Below are 17,134 nucleotides of genomic sequence, written 5' to 3'. Positions count from 1 at the left end.
GCGACAGTCGAGGTAACAAATTTTCACACGACCTATAAATTCGATACGAACTCAATACGAAATTAGTGAAGATTAAAAAGTCCGATCCCTTTAATTAAATGCATCAAGTTATAATTAGTGAATTACGATTGCAATGATGCCTAAAGGAAAACTCAAAAGGCACACTATCATGAAGGCTACATCAAAACAGAGCTTGCTAGACAAACTTATTGGCATTTACATGCGAACACCAGCATCAATTCATAGAAGTACTTTGGATAGCAAATGAAGTTACCCATCAAATCCAGTTACAACTTAGAGGACTCCAGCAAAAACTAATAGACAATGACAATGAATACGCGTCTTTGGGTCTTCAAACCCAATCATTGTAGGCTGCCAAGTTAAGCAACGGGCGGGCGGAGGACATGATCCTGTGAGGTATCCACTGCAGCAGGTGGCATAAACTGCCACATTGCAACCCCTGGGTAACCAATGAAAGGCACCAATTTGTTGCCGGGGGCCTGGCCCTGCGCAGCAAATGCAGCAGGGATTGCGGGAGGGGCAGGCAAGAAGCCAGGTTGTGCATTCATGGCTTTCAATTGCTGCTCCAACTTCTCTTTCTCCGCCTTTAACCTCTGCTTCTCGTCACGAAGCTCATTCTTCTCAGCCTACACAAGGTATAAAAGATGTCTAATGTAACCGGCTTTAACATGTCTACAGGTTTCCTTCACAATCTTCTAGTCATCCAAATTTTCATTTAAAAGAAATATGAAAAAGTACACATACCCCCTCAAACTACTACTCCATTGTTAATGTTCCCCAAACTACTAATTGCGTCAATCTCATTCTAAATTACCAAAAAAATGTCAATGTCTCCCTAATAACAAAAATACCTTCCATAAAATTTTAAAAAAAAAATTCCTAAAATTCTAACAGAAAACTATTAAAAAAAATCTAAAAAAAAAAAAAAAAACCAAAAATAAAATAAAAAAACAAGACAATTAATTTTTGTTTTTTATTTTTTAATTTTTGTTCTTTCTAAAAACTGAAAAAATAAAGAGCTTTTTTTTAAAAAAAAAAAAAGAAAAAGAAAAAGGGAAAAAACCAAGGCGATCATTTTATTTCTACTTTAATTGTTTTATTTTGTTTTGTTTTTTAATTTTAAAACAATTAATTTTGTTTTTATTTTTTTTTCCCGAAATTATAAGGATATTTTTGTCTTATTGAAATTTTTTTAAGGTTATTTGTCTTTTTGTTGGCCTTGAAGGGGACATTGACATTGTTTTGGTAGTTTAGAGGGGAGATTGACACAATTGGTAGTTTGGGGGTACATTGACAATGTGGTGATAGTTTGATAAGAATATGTGTACTTTTCCCAAAGAAATAAAAACAAACTCACCTTCAACTCTTTAATCTTCTCCTGGAGACTTGAATTTGAATCCTTCAACTTCTGGGCTTCACCCCGTAACTGAGTCACCATTCGGACAGCGTCAAGCAATACGGCAGCCTTGTCTGTTTTTGGAGGCCTTCCAGGCTCCAGAATAGAGCCCAATTCCACAAACCTAATCATGATAAAACATAAAAAGATGCATGCCAGATTGATTCAGAGTGAGTGAGAGATGAACATGCATGCAAGAGAGAGAGAGGAGAGGAGAATAGAAAGCAGGAGAATACTTGTCATTAAGTCTATCCCTTCGCAACTTCTCCCGAGAAGCTTTGGAACTAGACGCACAGCACAATTCAGGTCTACCCCTGCAAATGGAGATACACGAGTGAAATAACATAAGATCCTATAACATACTCATTGGCTGTATTCGACTTTTTGAAAACTAATTTGGTCCATGTTTGGACCTATTTTATTTTTGAGTATATTGGATGCACAAAGCTTCTTCTTCTTCTTCTTTTTGAGATACTGTGATCAATTTCAAGGACATTGTTTGGTCAAAACTATAATCTGGGCTACCAATTGATAAATCATCTTCATTGAAACACTTGGAATGATGCCTAAAACATATATCAGTCACATTATGACCTCATTTGCAACACTAACTGTATGATATTAGCAGCTTGTGACAATGTGAGTAAGCATGCTTGTGATTAATTGACCTCAAGATGACTTTTCATTTAATTACTCAGATTCTGCTTTTGTAAAGCTAAGCATTCATTTATTCCATGAAAATTACTAGCCAAAAGAATCGAATCCATGAAAATAGTTGCTTAAAATATTCTGATAGTACACAAATATAAGGAAACATAGTCATAAAGCCCTTATGAAGAATTTATTCATCAAAAATAAATAAATAAAGCCCTTATCAAGAACTGGTGAACACAGTTTTTTGAGTAGTAAAGAATCATGTTCCTTTTGTTAAACTGAAGAGAGGAGAGAAGAAGAAATTGTTTGTTTACCTCTTCTTTGAGCCACAGTCCTTGCCACCATCTGAATCCCCCAATGATCCATCAATTTCCACACTAAGAAACAGATCATATCATCACACAAGAACAAAAGGAAGTCAGAAATCACACAGACGCAAACCCAAACCAATACAGCCTCTCATTACAAGTATAAACAAATTGATTCTTACTCATTAATCAAATGCTTTAACATGACTTTTCATACGATATAAAAAACAGCCCCTTTATAACAATCTCTTCCTTGGTTTTTTTTTTTTTTTTTTGATAAGTTTGTTTTTTCGCCACAAAGGGGAGGGGAGAATGCGAGATTCAAACTAGTAACCTTAATGAGGTATGGTCCCCAGCCGATTGAACTATCCCTTGAGCTTCCTCAATATCAATCTTAACAATAACAAAGAGATTTATCATGAAAACATTTCACCTTTATTTCTGTTGAACAAGTTATTGTAGCTTCCAATAAATTCAGGTTAAAACAACATGATCTCAACAAAAGGATTAACCATAGCCTCCAAAACTTTGCTCAATAATTTTTTCCCCCTAACCAGCCACTGATACTTTGTAGCAAAAACTTTTCCTCCTAACATGATAAATGCTCTTGCGATAAGTTGAATGTTAAATGAAGCCCCTGAATATTCTACAAACAATCATGTGTGGGTTTGATCCTAGGTTCAAAGTTCAGATCACATATGAGCGCTCTATGCTGCATTCGCACAGAGAAAGGGCTGGAGTGGCTTATATGGGTAGAATCCTTTAGTCATTATGATGTCAAATAGCATCTAACTATTTAGGAACACCCAAAAAAAAAAAAAAAGCAACATAGTCCCACATTCTGCTATTGGTTGGAATGAACCTGTTAAACTAACCCATAGGTATACTTATAGTTTATGGTATAGAATGAAAATAAAGTACAATAAAGCAAATTTTATCTAAACACATACCAAAAGAATTCCAGAAAATAGTAAATGACTTGCCAATCCACAATTGTTAGAATATTAATTAAATAATTAAATTTACCATTTCTTATCGGCATAAGCTTTTGGAGTAAGTTGTGATTTGACATAATATCAAAGGAGAGGTCTTGATTCCATCCATCCGACTCCAGGGTTCACCCCGTTTCAATTAAAATATTCCACATGTTGTCTGATCATGCACGTGAGCGAGAGTGTTGGAATATTAACTAAATAACTTAGTTTTCCTATCCGTTTAAACTTTTAGAAGGTGGTTATTACCTGCCTCAAATCAATAATGCATCAACATATCCAAAGCCAAAAAGTTCAAGCTGAACTACACATTTATGAGCCCAAAAATACCAACAAAAAAAAAAAACTAATTTTCTCTCATAATTATCAAACTCTCAATCATGTCACGTACACAAACCAAAATTAGATAAAATACGTCACAAACCCATACAGATTACGAATCTTGTTATCACCCATCAACTTTGAATACAAATTCCAACACAAGAACCAAACAAAAATAGCAAATTAAACACAATATGAAGCCAGAGAACAAAACTCAAACGAAGAAAAAAAGTGCATAAAAAAGCCCTAAATTGCTCAGACGGGTGCACTATTCAATCAAACAAAAGTCAAAAAACCTAATTGCTAGATGTCAAAGACCTTAGTACCTAACATTCGAAGACCCATTCACGCCCTGCACGGACCAGCTGAATCCCACCGCGTTGGGAGCAGAGAAATTCCCTTCCGGGACAGGGATATCATCGATCACGCCGTAATCGTAGAGCCAATTGGTGTTTTCGGGTGAGACCATCGTCGGTGATTGTTGGGTTCGCCGGAAAAGTGGAGCTTTCCGGCGGGGATTCAGTTAATCCCGGGAAACAAACACGGGGAAAAGAGGAGGATGCGGATGAGGGCGTTTGTGCACAGAGAAAAGGGAAGAAATAGAAAGGGGATGTTTTTTTTCTCGGGAAAAGGGAATCTGAGTGAGGTCAAGGTGCTTGGGAAATGGGTGGAGGTTGATTGGTGGCTGATGCTGTTGGGACTCGTCATCGTTCACTGAATATCTTCTTGGGTTTGGGCTTCAAAGCCCTGTTAGCCATACACTGGGCCTCTGCTCTGTTTTTGTCCTGAGACAGCATAAGACACTACCAATATGTCTCTGTTTCGGGGGCTGGCAATACCCGTCGCGGGTCGGGTTTGGTTGACTCGCTTGACCGGTTAAGGCTCAACTCAAACATAACTGGTTTAATTAAATGAGTCATACTTTTAATTCTGACATGACCCGTGAGTAACCTGATACAATCTGTTTGACTCGTTTAATAAACAGGATATAAACGAGTCGACTCGTTTGACGTGTTTAGGCTCAAAAGAGATCTATTTAACCTATTTGACATAATTCAACACGACATGTTTCGACCCAAACACGACGCGTTAAACCCGTTGTAAGGTTGTTGAGAAAGATATTATAACTTTTATTATAAGTCTTTTATAAACAAATATAATAGTTTATGTAATACTTATTAAGTCAACCACCAAACAATTAAGAAGCCATGATTCATGATCTAATAAATAATTTGATTAGTCAGTGATGAACGTAATAAATGTTATTTAGCCACATGAATTTGTAAGAGGGATTTGCAGGGTATATTTATCATTTTTTGTGGCATGAGGGGGCATTGTTACCTCAATTGATAGATTGAGGTAAATATTATAAAAATTGAAAGATTAAAGAGGAGATTACAAATAGGGTAATAATTAAAAAGAATAAATTAACGCAGTTTTCCCTTGATGCTCTTCTTGCTATAACATGGTCTACAAATCAATTGAGATTTCTTTCATCGTAATTGCTTGAGACAAACAACCAAAATTGGCCTTTCAAAAAAATTAAAAAATAGGATTGGGATAACGCTAGAATAGGACATGCTATTTTTTTTTTTTTATTATTATTTTTTTTTTTTTTTGAATAAGTAAGCATTTCATATCAAAACAAACAAGCTACAAGCAAATGTCTAACAAGACTAACCAAAGCAACAGAGCCCATAGAAAAACACTTTGCAACAAATAGAGACGGGTCACAAACAAAAAAAAAAAGCACTACAATCAAATTAGGACCGAGCCAGCTATATTCCATATATGGCAAAGAGAAGCATTTTCTCTAGAGTTGGTAAACTTGCCCTTCCCTAAAATTCGAGTAAGGACCTCCCAAAAGATCAAGCGGAGAATCTACTCCTCCGTTTTTGGCCGACCTTGAAACTTAATTTCATTCCTAGCTTGCCAAAGGTGATAAACAAGAGAGCTAAGAATCAATCTTCATAAATCAGCAGCATGTTCTTGGATCTCCACTTACTACAAGCTTCTTCCATCACACTCTACCAGTCAAGCTGAGTAAGAAGAAAGCAGCGTTGCAGACAAGCTTTCCAGATCCGGGAACTCAAACTACATTGGAAAAAAAGGTGATCACAACTCTCAATGTTATGCCTACAAAACAGACACCGTGTCTCTCCCTGAAAACCCCAAGCCGCAAGCCTTGCACCAGTGGAAAATAGGACATGCTATGTAATAGGAAATGCAATGAGAGACATCACTAGTTAAAAGCTGACAATTTTTTATACGGTTTACGAACTCAACACAAAATATATGGTTTAGTAAAATTGAATTTGGGTCAAATTGGGCCGACTCGGTTAGACAAGATTAAAAAAGTTGGTCAATTTTGGATCAACCGTTTAACCCATAGGTGACCCGCATAAATTAAAACCTCAAAGTTTAAGACCAAAGAAAAATAAATAAATTATCCTAAGTCTTATCCCCATTTGTAAAGATATAACTTTGGTAGTGTAATTTATTTTTATTTTCATGTTCTTGCTCAATAATTGAGAATTTTGTTAATTGAACATGTTGTTCGGGTCGGGCCGGGCCGGGCCGGATCAACCAAACACGACCTATTTATTAAATGAGTTATACGGGTAGAGTCGTATCATCCACTCATTTAAATGAGTCGGATCAACCAATCACAACCTATGTACCAAATGAGGCTTTAATTAAATTGGTCAAGTTCGTGTTTACAATATAGTCTTATACACATATTTCGATACGACCCAAACCCAACACTTGAACGCAAATTGCCCCCTAATTAGAATTTTAGGATATTATTTTGATTTCTTTAATTTAATTAGAGGGAAATTATCACCATGTAAAAGGTGTTGATTTCGTCTCCTTTTTTTTTTTGTCTTCCAGATCTAATGTTCTTGTCTGTCAGACTTTTTGGACTGAATTAAGATTGCAATTGGGCCGATTGGTATTGAACCCATCTGAAAATAGCAGAACTTGAAGATAAATATTTGTTTATTGGCAAAATGACCAAACTGTCCTCGATAAGGATATCCTCTTCCGGTGGTCAGTAGTAGCCAGCAGTTTCCAAACGGATATAACCGAAAATGCCAAGTCTCATTGTTTCAGCTACTCAACACTGCCATTCTCACTCAAATCCCCTACAATGGCTCGTTTGGCAGACATAAATGGAGTCTCCAAAACTCTACCAGCCCTTCCAAAACTTCCCAACCTTCAAAGGGTCCCAAAGAGAGTGAAAATAGTTGGGCTTCTGGGCAAGAAAACAGAGGATCTTCAAGAACACCCATTACAAATCACAAGAAGATTAGCAGTAGGCCTTGCCTCCATAGCTCTTACAGCAAATTCTACCAACGGGATATCTCTGGCAAAGGATAATGGGTTCTGGATCGATGGCCCTTTACCTGTGCCTCCTGTCTATAACAGTAAGCTTTCTCATTTCAAATTTTGCAGTGTTGCTTCACTAGAAAATGCTCAGAATATATGTTTCCAACTGCAGCCATGCTTCTTCTCTGCTTGCTAGCTTCCTGACTGCTCTTTTGTTACAGATATTGCGAATGAGAAGACGGGTACTCGTTCTTTTTTGAAGAAAGGAATCTATATGGCAAATATTGGAATCAAAGGTAGTGCATACAGGCTGAGGAAGTATGCATTTGATCTAACAGCAATGACAGATTTGGTAGGGCAAGATACATTAAACTATGTCAGGAGGTATCTACGGCTCAAGTCCACCTTTATTTACTATGATTTCGACAAAGTGATCTCAGCCGCACCAGTAAACGAAAAGCAACCCCTGACTGATCTGGCTAATAGATTGTTCGACAGCTTCGAAAAGGTAAATTAATTCACATAAAAGTTGTGGTAATCAATTGAAAAATGCTATTGAGTAGACTATTATATGACTGCAATATAATTTTAATAGCTGATTTTTGCTACTACATTATTTCAGTTATATGGTAATTGTATAACATTATATAATGACTGGTTTTTACTGTCTACTAAATAACATTACTCTAATCAATTTTAACTTCAATCTCTACAAACTAAAGCTGCTTAAGAATTGTAAAACCATGTGTTGACAGCTTGAAGACGCTGCAAAGAAGAAAAATCTGCCTCAGACAGAATCTTGTTATCGGGACACAACAATTTTACTCCAAGAGGTCATGGAAAGATTTGCTTAATCTGCATCATCTGCTGGTCTGGTTTAAACAAAACCAATGTACTCAATTTCGAAGTATTATAAAACAAATTAGGTTACACATTGCTATACAATTAATTTTCAAATTTCTCTTAAAATGACAAGACAGTAAAGTTAGCATGTTTCTTAGCTTTTATTTTGGCTTCATAGTCAGTTACTTTAAAAGACAATTGAAAAAGCTACATCTCTACAGGTGCGCAAAATTCAATATTGCAGGGAATTATAATATGCTTGGGCTATTGTTTGCCTCAAGAAAAAAGGGAGAAGAAAGAAAAATTTTCATATATTGAATATTATCAAATATCAGAAAGATATTCTTTGATTAATACGAACTCAATACTTTTTTTTTTTGCTATACAACATATTAACCTACGTTAGAATCACTCATTTCAAATTTTGATACGAGTAATAGAGATACAGAAGACTTGGTTGCCTCAAGAAGGAAAGGAATAATTAATCTATCAAAAGATCAGCCATAGCTTAAGCGTGAATCTGAAGGTCGTGTGTTAGTTTGACGCCGCGGAATCCCAATCTCACAAGCGTTTACCCGGGCTGCGAAACGGAGTGAGCAAAGTGACTCACCCACTGAGGAAGGATCAGGAGAGACGTTCACAAACATCAGCGTCTTTGAGTCCCCACCTAAACAAGGCTGGTTAAACAGTGATTTTAAAAGATTAGAAGATCTCAATTGATCATATCCAACAAGATAAGTAACCAGAAAAGAGTACTGAGGAACCATAATCTGTTCCTTTGCTTCTACTTTTTTTGTTTCAACATATTTGCTCAACCAAAATCTATCCACCTATATTGGGTCCAAAAGAGTGTCATTAAAACAAAGGTTGGAGTTCATCTTTCCAAGACAGATTATATTGGTTTCTAAAATCTTTTGCACAACGAAATTGCTAAATCAGGTGAGTAATTAAATTCCAACTTTCATCTCAACCTACAACTTGGACTTGAATCATAAAAACCAACTAGTGATTCCCATTCAGTGACTCTAAATGTGATAATGAAGACAGAAATGTTGCCATATCTTGAAAGAAGTGAAATCAATTTTGTAAATAGAAGCAACACTAAATGGCAGAGGCTTTTTTATTTTTCTATAAAATGAAGCGAGACACAAGAGACACTATAGGTTCATCCATAGTGAAGCTAGGAAATTAAAGACGACCCTAAAATTGAAACTAGATAATCTTTGTAAATCTCTAAATAACTTACCTGAAGAAGATAAGTAAGCTTTGAGTTCCTAAAGGGTATGTGGTCTTCCTTCTTTGCTAATGCAAGTATAACATCACTCAGGGATGATAAACTTTTATTAATGGCCTGTTACAATTGCAAAAGAGAAACGTTTGATTATTGAAACTACTTAATGAAAAACATAAAAGATATAGAGATCAGATTAGTTTGGCTAAACTACTTGGGTTTCTTTCAATCGGTCCCCGGTTGATCCACTCTTAGAAAGACGCTCACTCCCAGCAAGATCAATAAGATTCAAAACTCCTTGTACTTCTTGTTCGGTGCTCTAGTACATAGATAGAAATTAAGAAAAATAAGTTTCAATAATACAACATCCAAGAAAAAGCAGAGAGGAGCTGAAACATACTAGAGGAGGCTACAAGAAGCAAGTAAATGTTTGTACCTCATTAACACCAAATATTCGTAGCGTGAAAACAAAGTGACTTCGTGATGATTGCTCATTCATCTGGGTCTTGCCTACAGACCTAAAAGTATAAAAGTAAAATATTTATAATAATAAATCCTTTAATCAAAGTATAGTGAACTGGGGACAAATAAAGGGAAAGAAAACTGAAACATAATGAAAAATATTGTTGGTGGTGGTTTACATGTATCATATAAACAACTTTTACTTTGTGAAATTGGATCACATCTAAATGCAAAAAACTATAAATGGATCCATATACAAACGTACAAATGGAGCAAAGCATAGAACATTACAAGTAAAATTAAATAATTATCCCATGAGACAAAAAGGAATTTTTTAAACAGAAAAATATTGCATGACTCAAATCAAGCTCAAAATATGCATGTTCTAATCTTTACCTGCTCTGTGCAGCCTGATCTAAGAGAAACGAGACCTCTTTAGCACTGCGGACATCCACAATTGTAAGATCAGAGACGTGTGCATTTCCATTTGCATCGTGTTTAATTGCATATTGCTTTCCAGCAACACCGGGTGTTGATAACAAGTCACGAATTGTTTCATTATATATTTCCAACATAGATACCTACAGGTGTTTGAAGAAGTCAAATTTTCGATAATCATGCATAAAACTACATCCATGTATTCAGAAGATGAAAACTAACAAAAGAAACATATTCTTATTCACCTGCATTTCATATCTCCAACCTTGAGGTTGAAGAGACTGCCTAGTTTGAAATATTTGTTCTAGTGAGCGGGGTATTAAACCCTTTTGCTCAGGATGTCCTGGCCTACCCATCATAGTATAAGTTTTACCAGAACCTGTTTGACCATAGGCGAAAATGCAAACCTGAAAAAGGAAAGCACCATCATTTCTTAAGGCAAATATGATGCTAGTTATGTATAGTGTATAGAATACTAGCAAATACATTGAAATGCAAAGCAATATGCATGTTTGGCAAAATTCTATCAAGGATCAATCATATCAACTAATAACGTTTTTTTTAATAAGCATATCAACTAATAAAGTTCCAATTACAAGACCCACTTATCAATAAGTAAAATTCTGTAAGCATATAGAACTATTATGAGGTTCAAATATTTTTTAGCAACTGTGCTTTCACAAAGTTCTGATCATACACAAATACACACATACAAACACACATGCAAGCACACACATATATGTACATTACTGTTGAGAACCCTGATGCCTATCCCCAGATGATTAACAAACACAATCTTCAAAAGAAAATCAGTTCATAAAATAAAACTAAATCTACTATTTTGGATAAATACAAAATTTACTTTAGCAGAAAATAAGATTTGGAGCTTAATGAATCACCTTATAACCGTCCAGAGCACTTTGTACAAGTTGTGAGATTTCTACAAAAACATCATCCTGTGTTGCTTCAGGCATGAAAACTTGGTCAAATGTGAAAGCATGCTTCTGCCCTGGTTACAATATATACTTATGTAAGTTCTTAGTTTTCAAGACCCACTTCGAATATTAATCGATATCAAACAGAAAATAAACTTATTGTCCAATATTTTTGCTCCAAGAAATTTACCGCTTTGCACTACATCAATTCCCCGTCCAAGAGTCTCTATGGATGTCGGATAAGAGAAAACCTTTCCTTCCATGCTAATACCACCATCATCAGGCAAAAGAGGTCGCACTCTACAGAATACTCGAATATTCCCTTTAAGTTCCTATATCATAAGATAGTTTAGCAAGGTATACATATTTGCTGCTAATAGAAGATTGTGGGATAAGAACTACCAAGATGGTATTATGTAATTTTTTGCGTAGCATCTCTCCTTCCACAAGTTTGAATTCTGCATCTGCCAGGCGATTTTGTAACTCATTTATAAGTTTCTTTTGCCCTTCAAATTCAGTTCGTGTCTCGAGTGCAGATGAATCATAAAGCTGCAAAAAGAGCATATTTTATTATAATTATAAATCTGCTAATATGACCTAATGATTCATGCCTAAAATCTAAGAAACAAATGGTACATACACCTAATATAATAAATATCCCCATGCAATACTAATTTTGCTTGACTTCATATCATTACCTGCAATTTCTCCTCTGCAGTTGCTAGCTGGTTCTGCAGTATCCTTATCTTGTTATTTTGCAAAGAACAGGTTGCCTGTAAAAGAAACCCAACATCTCAAAAGCTTTTCATTTTAATGGTAAAGCGATAACATGTAAAGAAAACAAAGAAATTAACCTCTAGTTCATTTGTTTTTATTATCAGGTGGTCCAACTCAGCAACATATTTTTCAGTAGACTCTTTATGTTTCACCACATCAGTTGTTAGAGTCTGCACTAGTGGCTGCAAACGATCACGATCATCTCTCACTTGATGTAGCTCTGCCCGAAGAAAAGCAGCTTCGTTCACCAAAGCATCCTTTTGCTTTATAGCCTCATCTTGAGAAGCCTAACAACATGAAATTCAATTCATAAGAGATAAAATATGAAATCAATAATAAAAAGAAAGGGTAGAATAAAAAGAAAAGAGATGTTCCACTTTTCAACCTAAAACTATTGAGACAAATTGCTACATTTATTTTACACCCCATTGTCCAAAACAATCTACCAAATTTTATTGGAAAATGTCCCTCTATACATTTGTTGTATTTATAAACAACCTCAATCAGAACACAACAAACATAACATCCAAACGTTTTCATAAATTTTCCTAAAGCAAGCTTGAATAAGACCATGTTAGTGTTTGTTAGGATTAAAGTTGGCAAATTCAATGTTAAAACTAATTTGGTTGTAAGTCTAAGTTGAGTTCTTAAGTTGGAAGTTCAAAACTTGGTGAAAATTGAAGATCAAAAGTTGTCAATCAAAACACAGTTCAAAGGAGTTCAAACGAGGTTTCAATGCATCTCAAGAACTGAGCTCCTGAGAGACTTGGTCGAAATGGCAGTCGAACATGATTTGAATGGAGGAGTTCAAGTGCTTAAAGTTCAAGCTCCTAAGAGGATCAGTCACAAGGGTGGTCTCACCAGGTTCAAACGAGGTTGAATAACTAAGCTTTACAAAATAACTCTTAGAGCCCCGATCACAAGCCTAGTTGAAGATAGTTCAAACGGAAGTGTTTCACAAGGACCCACAAATCCATCCAGTTGCAATCCTGTTCGCGATGGTCATTGAGGTAGATCCGAGACACCAGGTCACAACGACGATCAAACCCCGTTCAAACATCACATCGATAAAATTGTGAAACCCTAGCTACTAGCACGCTTCATATTTCAATAGACCCTAACGCCATTATTTTTTGTTCTTGGAGAGAGCTTCTATATCCCTATGCCTTCATTCCTAAACTTCATTAAACCACACATGACAAACTTTAGGCCACCAGAGTTTTGGATTGCAGAAGAAGCTTGATAGAATAATAGCCAGAGTTTTGGAGCTATTGCGATAGAAGACGAACGAGTCGTTTATTGGGGTACAAATCGGGTTTAACTACAAAGGTTTTGTAAGTATAAAATGTATGTAATTTGATTCTTCAAAAGGTTTCCACTTCGTCATCAAAATTGTTGTGTTTTATTTCTTTATTGCTTTATTAAATTTTGGTAAGAATCTTTGTGGTTGTGATTATTGGGAAAATAACTATTCACACCCTCTAGCTGTTTTTTGGGGCCATTGGGCAAATTTCGGTGTTGGTATATTTATGATTTTGATGTACGTTGTTGGTGTACTTTCTAACAACTTGAACTTTTGGGACAGATGATTGGAGCCTAATTGTCCATGAAGTTTTTAAAAAATTTGAACATGTACACCATATCAGCAATGTTAAGTTACTTCTTTCACTAGAAGAAAACACCATTTCCTTTATTACACAATTGTTAGTCTAAGTTCTTTAACAATCTTATAACATATCAACTATTCCCGATTTTGCAGATGGAGTAAAAGTTGGATAACCAATGCACTTTAACAAGTACAAAAGTTAAAATATAATTCATCAATACGCCATAAGGTAAATATCTGATGCAATGGGAAATGGTCCACAGGAAAATAAAAACTCACTCTGGACATAGTAAGTTGACCCCTTAACATGCTGAGGCTTTCAACTATAGTAGCCTTCTCTTTCTCTACATGCTTAAGCTCGTTTTCAACTGTAGAAAGGTCCGTATGAAGTTTACCATTGTACTGCTGTAAGCTTGTGTTGTAATCCTGTAGTCGCTTGTACATATCATTAAGTGACGATATCTGCAGAATTCAAGAAACCCACACACAAACAGTTTTTAGAGTACTTCTATAATAATTTTTTTTGATAAGTAAACTTCTATAATAATAACTAGAAAGAAGAGCGACATTGGACAAAGTCAGCGAGTTTGAATTTCAGTTTTAGCTTTACCTTCTGATTAGAACTTAAAAGCTCTCGTTGAGCTTTGGCAAGCTCTTCGGACAGAGAAGCTTGAGACCTCTCAAAATTAAGTCTAGCCTCTTTCTCTTTTGCAAGAGAATCCACAGCATCCTGATTGAGATTCAAAACATTGTGAAATTCATAACTAGCAATCATTCAAACAATGGCTTCATGGAAAAACTAAATTTTGACTCTCCTTCTTACCAACTTATCCGTCTCTTCCTTTGTAAACTTCTCTTGTAAAGAAGCGTAGTTCTTTCTTAGCTCCATGATAATTGAATTCAGCTCTTCTTCCTTGTTTTTCATTTGTCCCTCTAAAATCAAGCAAATATATTTACAACACTAATCAAGTTTATTTAGAAATCAGTGAAATAAAAGAAATCAATCATACCCGTTTCATTGCATTTCTGCTCGGCCGACTCCAACATGTTCAGCAACTTCTCTTGCTCAAATAAGTAGCTTCCCTCAAGCTCTTGGAACCATTTGACGCATAACTTAAGCCTCTTGATGTACTCAACCATATTATCACATCTTTCCTAGAAATCCAACAATTTTAAAAACAAAAATTTGATACAACAAGGTTCAAAATCCAATTCCTATTCAATAAAACCAAATAATACTAAAAAAATAAAAAATTCTTTCAACTCAATAACCTCAAAATACTCAAAAACCCACTAACCTTAAGATTGAACCTGTCCTTCCTTTTTGGTTTCTCATTCAACAACGCTTCAACATCCTCTCGAGTAAACTCAATCCCTCCACACTCCGAGCCCGCATTGCTCGCCGGAGCGCTATTCGGGCAGAGATCTTGCCCGCCATTTACCACCGAAAACGCTTGCCTGCTCCTACCATTGTTTGCCGTCCCAACCATTTTCTCATCACCAATACACTTTCTCTAAAACCCCACAAAAAAGAATTCACCAAAAAAACAAACTAAGAATGCAAAATCTAACCAAAAAGAAATAAAAACAAAAGCAACCTATTAATCACAAATAGATTATGCTTGAAACCTAGGTTTTGGAATCTGAAGAACTATAAGGTGTAAAAAAGAGTATACGAAAGCTTACACTCGAAGGGTTTGTGGCTGTACTTGTGAGGTTGTGGTTGGGAAATGGAGGCTTGTTTTGGTTCTTGGTGGCCATTTTGAAGCACAAAGCTCAATGAGAGAGATAGAGAGAGAGAGAGGTTCAGAGTGGGGCCATGAATTGCAATGAAAGCTAACAGCGGATCAGAGCCGTTGCTTGAACGAGCAGGAAGATGGGTGATCTAATATTAATGCCAATAAAAAAATTGAAAGAAAAGGCAAGGGTTGAATCTTTATATCCAGAAGAGGATAGATTGGGCGCCTGGTAATCGTTCGATTTCATTTCAATGACATTGGGATTTGAATTTTTTTGAACCTAGATCGAGCGGTACCACGTGATAGATTCGTTAAAATAATGTAATTCCTAAACCACCCTTATGCTATTCATTTTTCTTTTTTCCTTTTTCTTTTTTCTTTTTTTGGGTAAGAATATTCATATTTTTTCAGCTGCATTGTTTTTTTTCTTTTTTTCTTATGTGGCAATTCAAAAATAATATTTTCCTTTATTTGATTATTATACATAGAGCTAATTAATTAAAATGTATCAATCACAACCCAATCTTTTACAACCTCTAACCAAACTGCATTATCATTTTCATGTGGAAGGAATTATATACGACACAAATGATTATGCAATAAATATTAATATAAGAATGGATAGTATTACTCTTCTCACCTATTTAGTACCAGTTGATATATCGTGTTTTAAGTGTCTTTCTATGTCAGTCCCTTAAAAAGAGTAACGTTGTATACTACTCGGATCTCACCTCTTATTCTACTGGGATGATGTAACAATGTCTATCAATCTTTAGATCAACCCATGTTAAAAATAAAAATAAAATCCAAGGGTTGTGGGGTGGGGATGGGATGACCGGATGAGAAGTGTAGTATACAACATTTCTCTTTAAAAAAAAAAATCTTGAAAGCCACTTAAAATACGTAACGTCAACCAATATGAAATGGGTGTGAAGAGTATAATTATTTTATAGAAGAAAAAAAAATTAAAAATGAGAAAATTTGGCGACCAATGATAAGAGAGAAGAAAATAATAATTGTTTGATTACATCAAACTTAAACAACTATAGTAGAGAGACTTGTTTTGTGAAAAAGAGTTTATGTTGAAAGTTGAGGTATCTAGAAGCCATCATCTTTACCATTTGATTGGATGAGGCTTAATTATTGTTTGGTGGGAAAGGGCGAAGAGGGGTTGGTTCAGCATCATTTGTCTAACACTTTTAATTGCAATCCTCTAATTCTTGCTTCACAAAATGAATAATTTGAACATAGATATTGTATCGGGGCTTTGACAATTTTATAGGAAAACTAATTGGTGTGCAGTGAGGAAAGCCAAAACCTTTTATGACATTCGAAATTACACCCCATAAAGCACGTTTTAAAAGCCGTACGCATGAGTAGAACAACATTGTTGCACCCCAACAATAGAGATGTCTGTCTCAAACATGTCTTAAAATTTGTTATTGTAATCTCTGACTATATAGCTCAATTTGTTGTAAGTACGGCTTATTAAAAAGAAAAGAGTGATATATAACCTAATTGATCAATGCCTAACATTAATGTCACCAATTAATTAAATGCCTTCATTAAAAAGACTAACAAAGCTAAGATTTCCCACCAGCTGCTTAGTGTTAAAGAATTGTGCCCTCTTGCTTTAGATGGGAGCCAAGAATTCTTCACCTTTATTAGCCCATAAAACTTTTCTACCTCACTCTTGGTGAGGTAACAAACTTTGAAAAGAAAGCAAAAATATCCATTTCCCATGGTTGAGTTTGTTGGTATTTCTATTCAATTCTTGGTACCCATCAGCTGCAATCTAGCAGTCTTTTTCTCTAATCCTTTTTGGAAGCTTCTTCTTTACCCATGCTCAAATATTAATTGACTTCTCCCCTCTCTCTCAAAGAGTTTATGCTAAACTTGTTGAGCTAATACTTCCCACTAAAAAGCTGATTATCTGATCAGCAATGGAGCCTTCTTTACCAAACAGATAGAATAAAGACCATAATTCTTTCTTTCTTAGCCTGCCTTTTTGATAGCTCTTGATCCAAAACTGCTCAAAGAAAATAGAATGTCGGTAGAAATGACAAAAACATCAGACAAAT

At 35.4% G+C, this 17,134-nt stretch overlaps 3 protein-coding genes across 3 annotated transcripts; 1 reads left to right on the top strand and 2 right to left on the bottom strand.

Moving 5' to 3' along the window:
* Nucleotides 1-193: 193 nt before the first annotated feature.
* Nucleotides 194-4,388, bottom strand: LOC133874627 (transcription factor ILR3). Its single transcript, XM_062312500.1, has 5 exons — nucleotides 4,019-4,388; nucleotides 2,386-2,448; nucleotides 1,654-1,731; nucleotides 1,379-1,541; nucleotides 194-647 (listed from the first exon to the last, which is right to left on the bottom strand). Exons 1-5 carry the CDS (start codon nucleotides 4,159-4,161, stop codon nucleotides 381-383), a joined length of 714 nt encoding a protein of 237 aa, XP_062168484.1. The 5' UTR covers nucleotides 4,162-4,388; the 3' UTR covers nucleotides 194-380.
* Nucleotides 4,389-6,769: 2,381 nt separating this feature from the next.
* LOC133875949 (photosynthetic NDH subunit of lumenal location 3, chloroplastic) lies at nucleotides 6,770-7,967 on the top strand. Its single transcript, XM_062314239.1, has 3 exons — nucleotides 6,770-7,120; nucleotides 7,244-7,530; nucleotides 7,778-7,967. The coding sequence occupies exons 1-3, from the start codon at nucleotides 6,844-6,846 to the stop codon at nucleotides 7,874-7,876; spliced, it is 663 nt and encodes a 220-aa protein (XP_062170223.1). The 5' UTR covers nucleotides 6,770-6,843; the 3' UTR covers nucleotides 7,877-7,967.
* A 187-nt stretch (nucleotides 7,968-8,154) lies between these two features.
* Nucleotides 8,155-15,183, bottom strand: LOC133876004 (kinesin-like protein KIN-14N). Its single transcript, XM_062314301.1, has 17 exons — nucleotides 15,001-15,183; nucleotides 14,613-14,828; nucleotides 14,325-14,469; nucleotides 14,138-14,247; nucleotides 13,925-14,044; nucleotides 13,594-13,776; nucleotides 11,786-11,995; nucleotides 11,630-11,704; nucleotides 11,334-11,480; nucleotides 11,122-11,263; nucleotides 10,896-11,005; nucleotides 10,242-10,403; nucleotides 9,955-10,139; nucleotides 9,533-9,614; nucleotides 9,311-9,415; nucleotides 9,112-9,216; nucleotides 8,155-8,542 (listed from the first exon to the last, which is right to left on the bottom strand). The coding sequence occupies exons 1-17, from the start codon at nucleotides 15,073-15,075 to the stop codon at nucleotides 8,363-8,365; spliced, it is 2,352 nt and encodes a 783-aa protein (XP_062170285.1). The 5' UTR covers nucleotides 15,076-15,183; the 3' UTR covers nucleotides 8,155-8,362.
* Between the last annotated feature and the right edge of the window lie 1,951 nt (nucleotides 15,184-17,134).

Source organism: Alnus glutinosa, chromosome 8 (genome assembly GCF_958979055.1).
Source record: "Alnus glutinosa chromosome 8, dhAlnGlut1.1, whole genome shotgun sequence".
NCBI lineage: Eukaryota > Viridiplantae > Streptophyta > Magnoliopsida > Fagales > Betulaceae > Alnus > Alnus glutinosa.
The sequence above is the reverse complement of the archived record's forward strand: the minus strand, read 5'-3'. Positions and strand labels throughout refer to the sequence as shown.

What these genes read in the sequence shown, in the direction of transcription:
- LOC133874627 (XM_062312500.1), bottom strand. Translation starts at nt 4,161, where the DNA reads ATGGTCTCACCCGAAAACACCAATTGGCTCTACGATTACGGCGTGATC. An exon ending in AATGGGTCTTCGAATGTTAG is followed by an intron (nt 2,449 to 4,018) that starts GTACTAAGGTCT and finishes TCTGTTTCTTAG; the next exon opens with TGTGGAAATTGATGGATCAT. An exon ending in GACTGTGGCTCAAAGAAGAG is followed by an intron (nt 1,732 to 2,385) that starts GTAAACAAACAA and finishes CTCCATTTGCAG; the next exon opens with GGGTAGACCTGAATTGTGCT.
- LOC133875949 (XM_062314239.1), top strand. Translation starts at nt 6,844, where the DNA reads ATGGCTCGTTTGGCAGACATAAATGGAGTCTCCAAAACTCTACCAGCC. An exon ending in TGTGCCTCCTGTCTATAACA is followed by an intron (nt 7,121 to 7,243) that starts GTAAGCTTTCTC and finishes CTTTTGTTACAG; the next exon opens with ATATTGCGAATGAGAAGACG. An exon ending in TGTTCGACAGCTTCGAAAAG is followed by an intron (nt 7,531 to 7,777) that starts GTAAATTAATTC and finishes ATGTGTTGACAG; the next exon opens with CTTGAAGACGCTGCAAAGAA.
- LOC133876004 (XM_062314301.1), bottom strand. Translation starts at nt 15,075, where the DNA reads ATGGCCACCAAGAACCAAAACAAGCCTCCATTTCCCAACCACAACCTC. An exon ending in AATTGATGTAGTGCAAAGCG is followed by an intron (nt 11,006 to 11,121) that starts GTAAATTTCTTG and finishes TATTGTAACCAG; the next exon opens with GGCAGAAGCATGCTTTCACA. An exon ending in GTGCTCTGGACGGTTATAAG is followed by an intron (nt 10,404 to 10,895) that starts GTGATTCATTAA and finishes TTCCTTTTTCAG; the next exon opens with GTTTGCATTTTCGCCTATGG.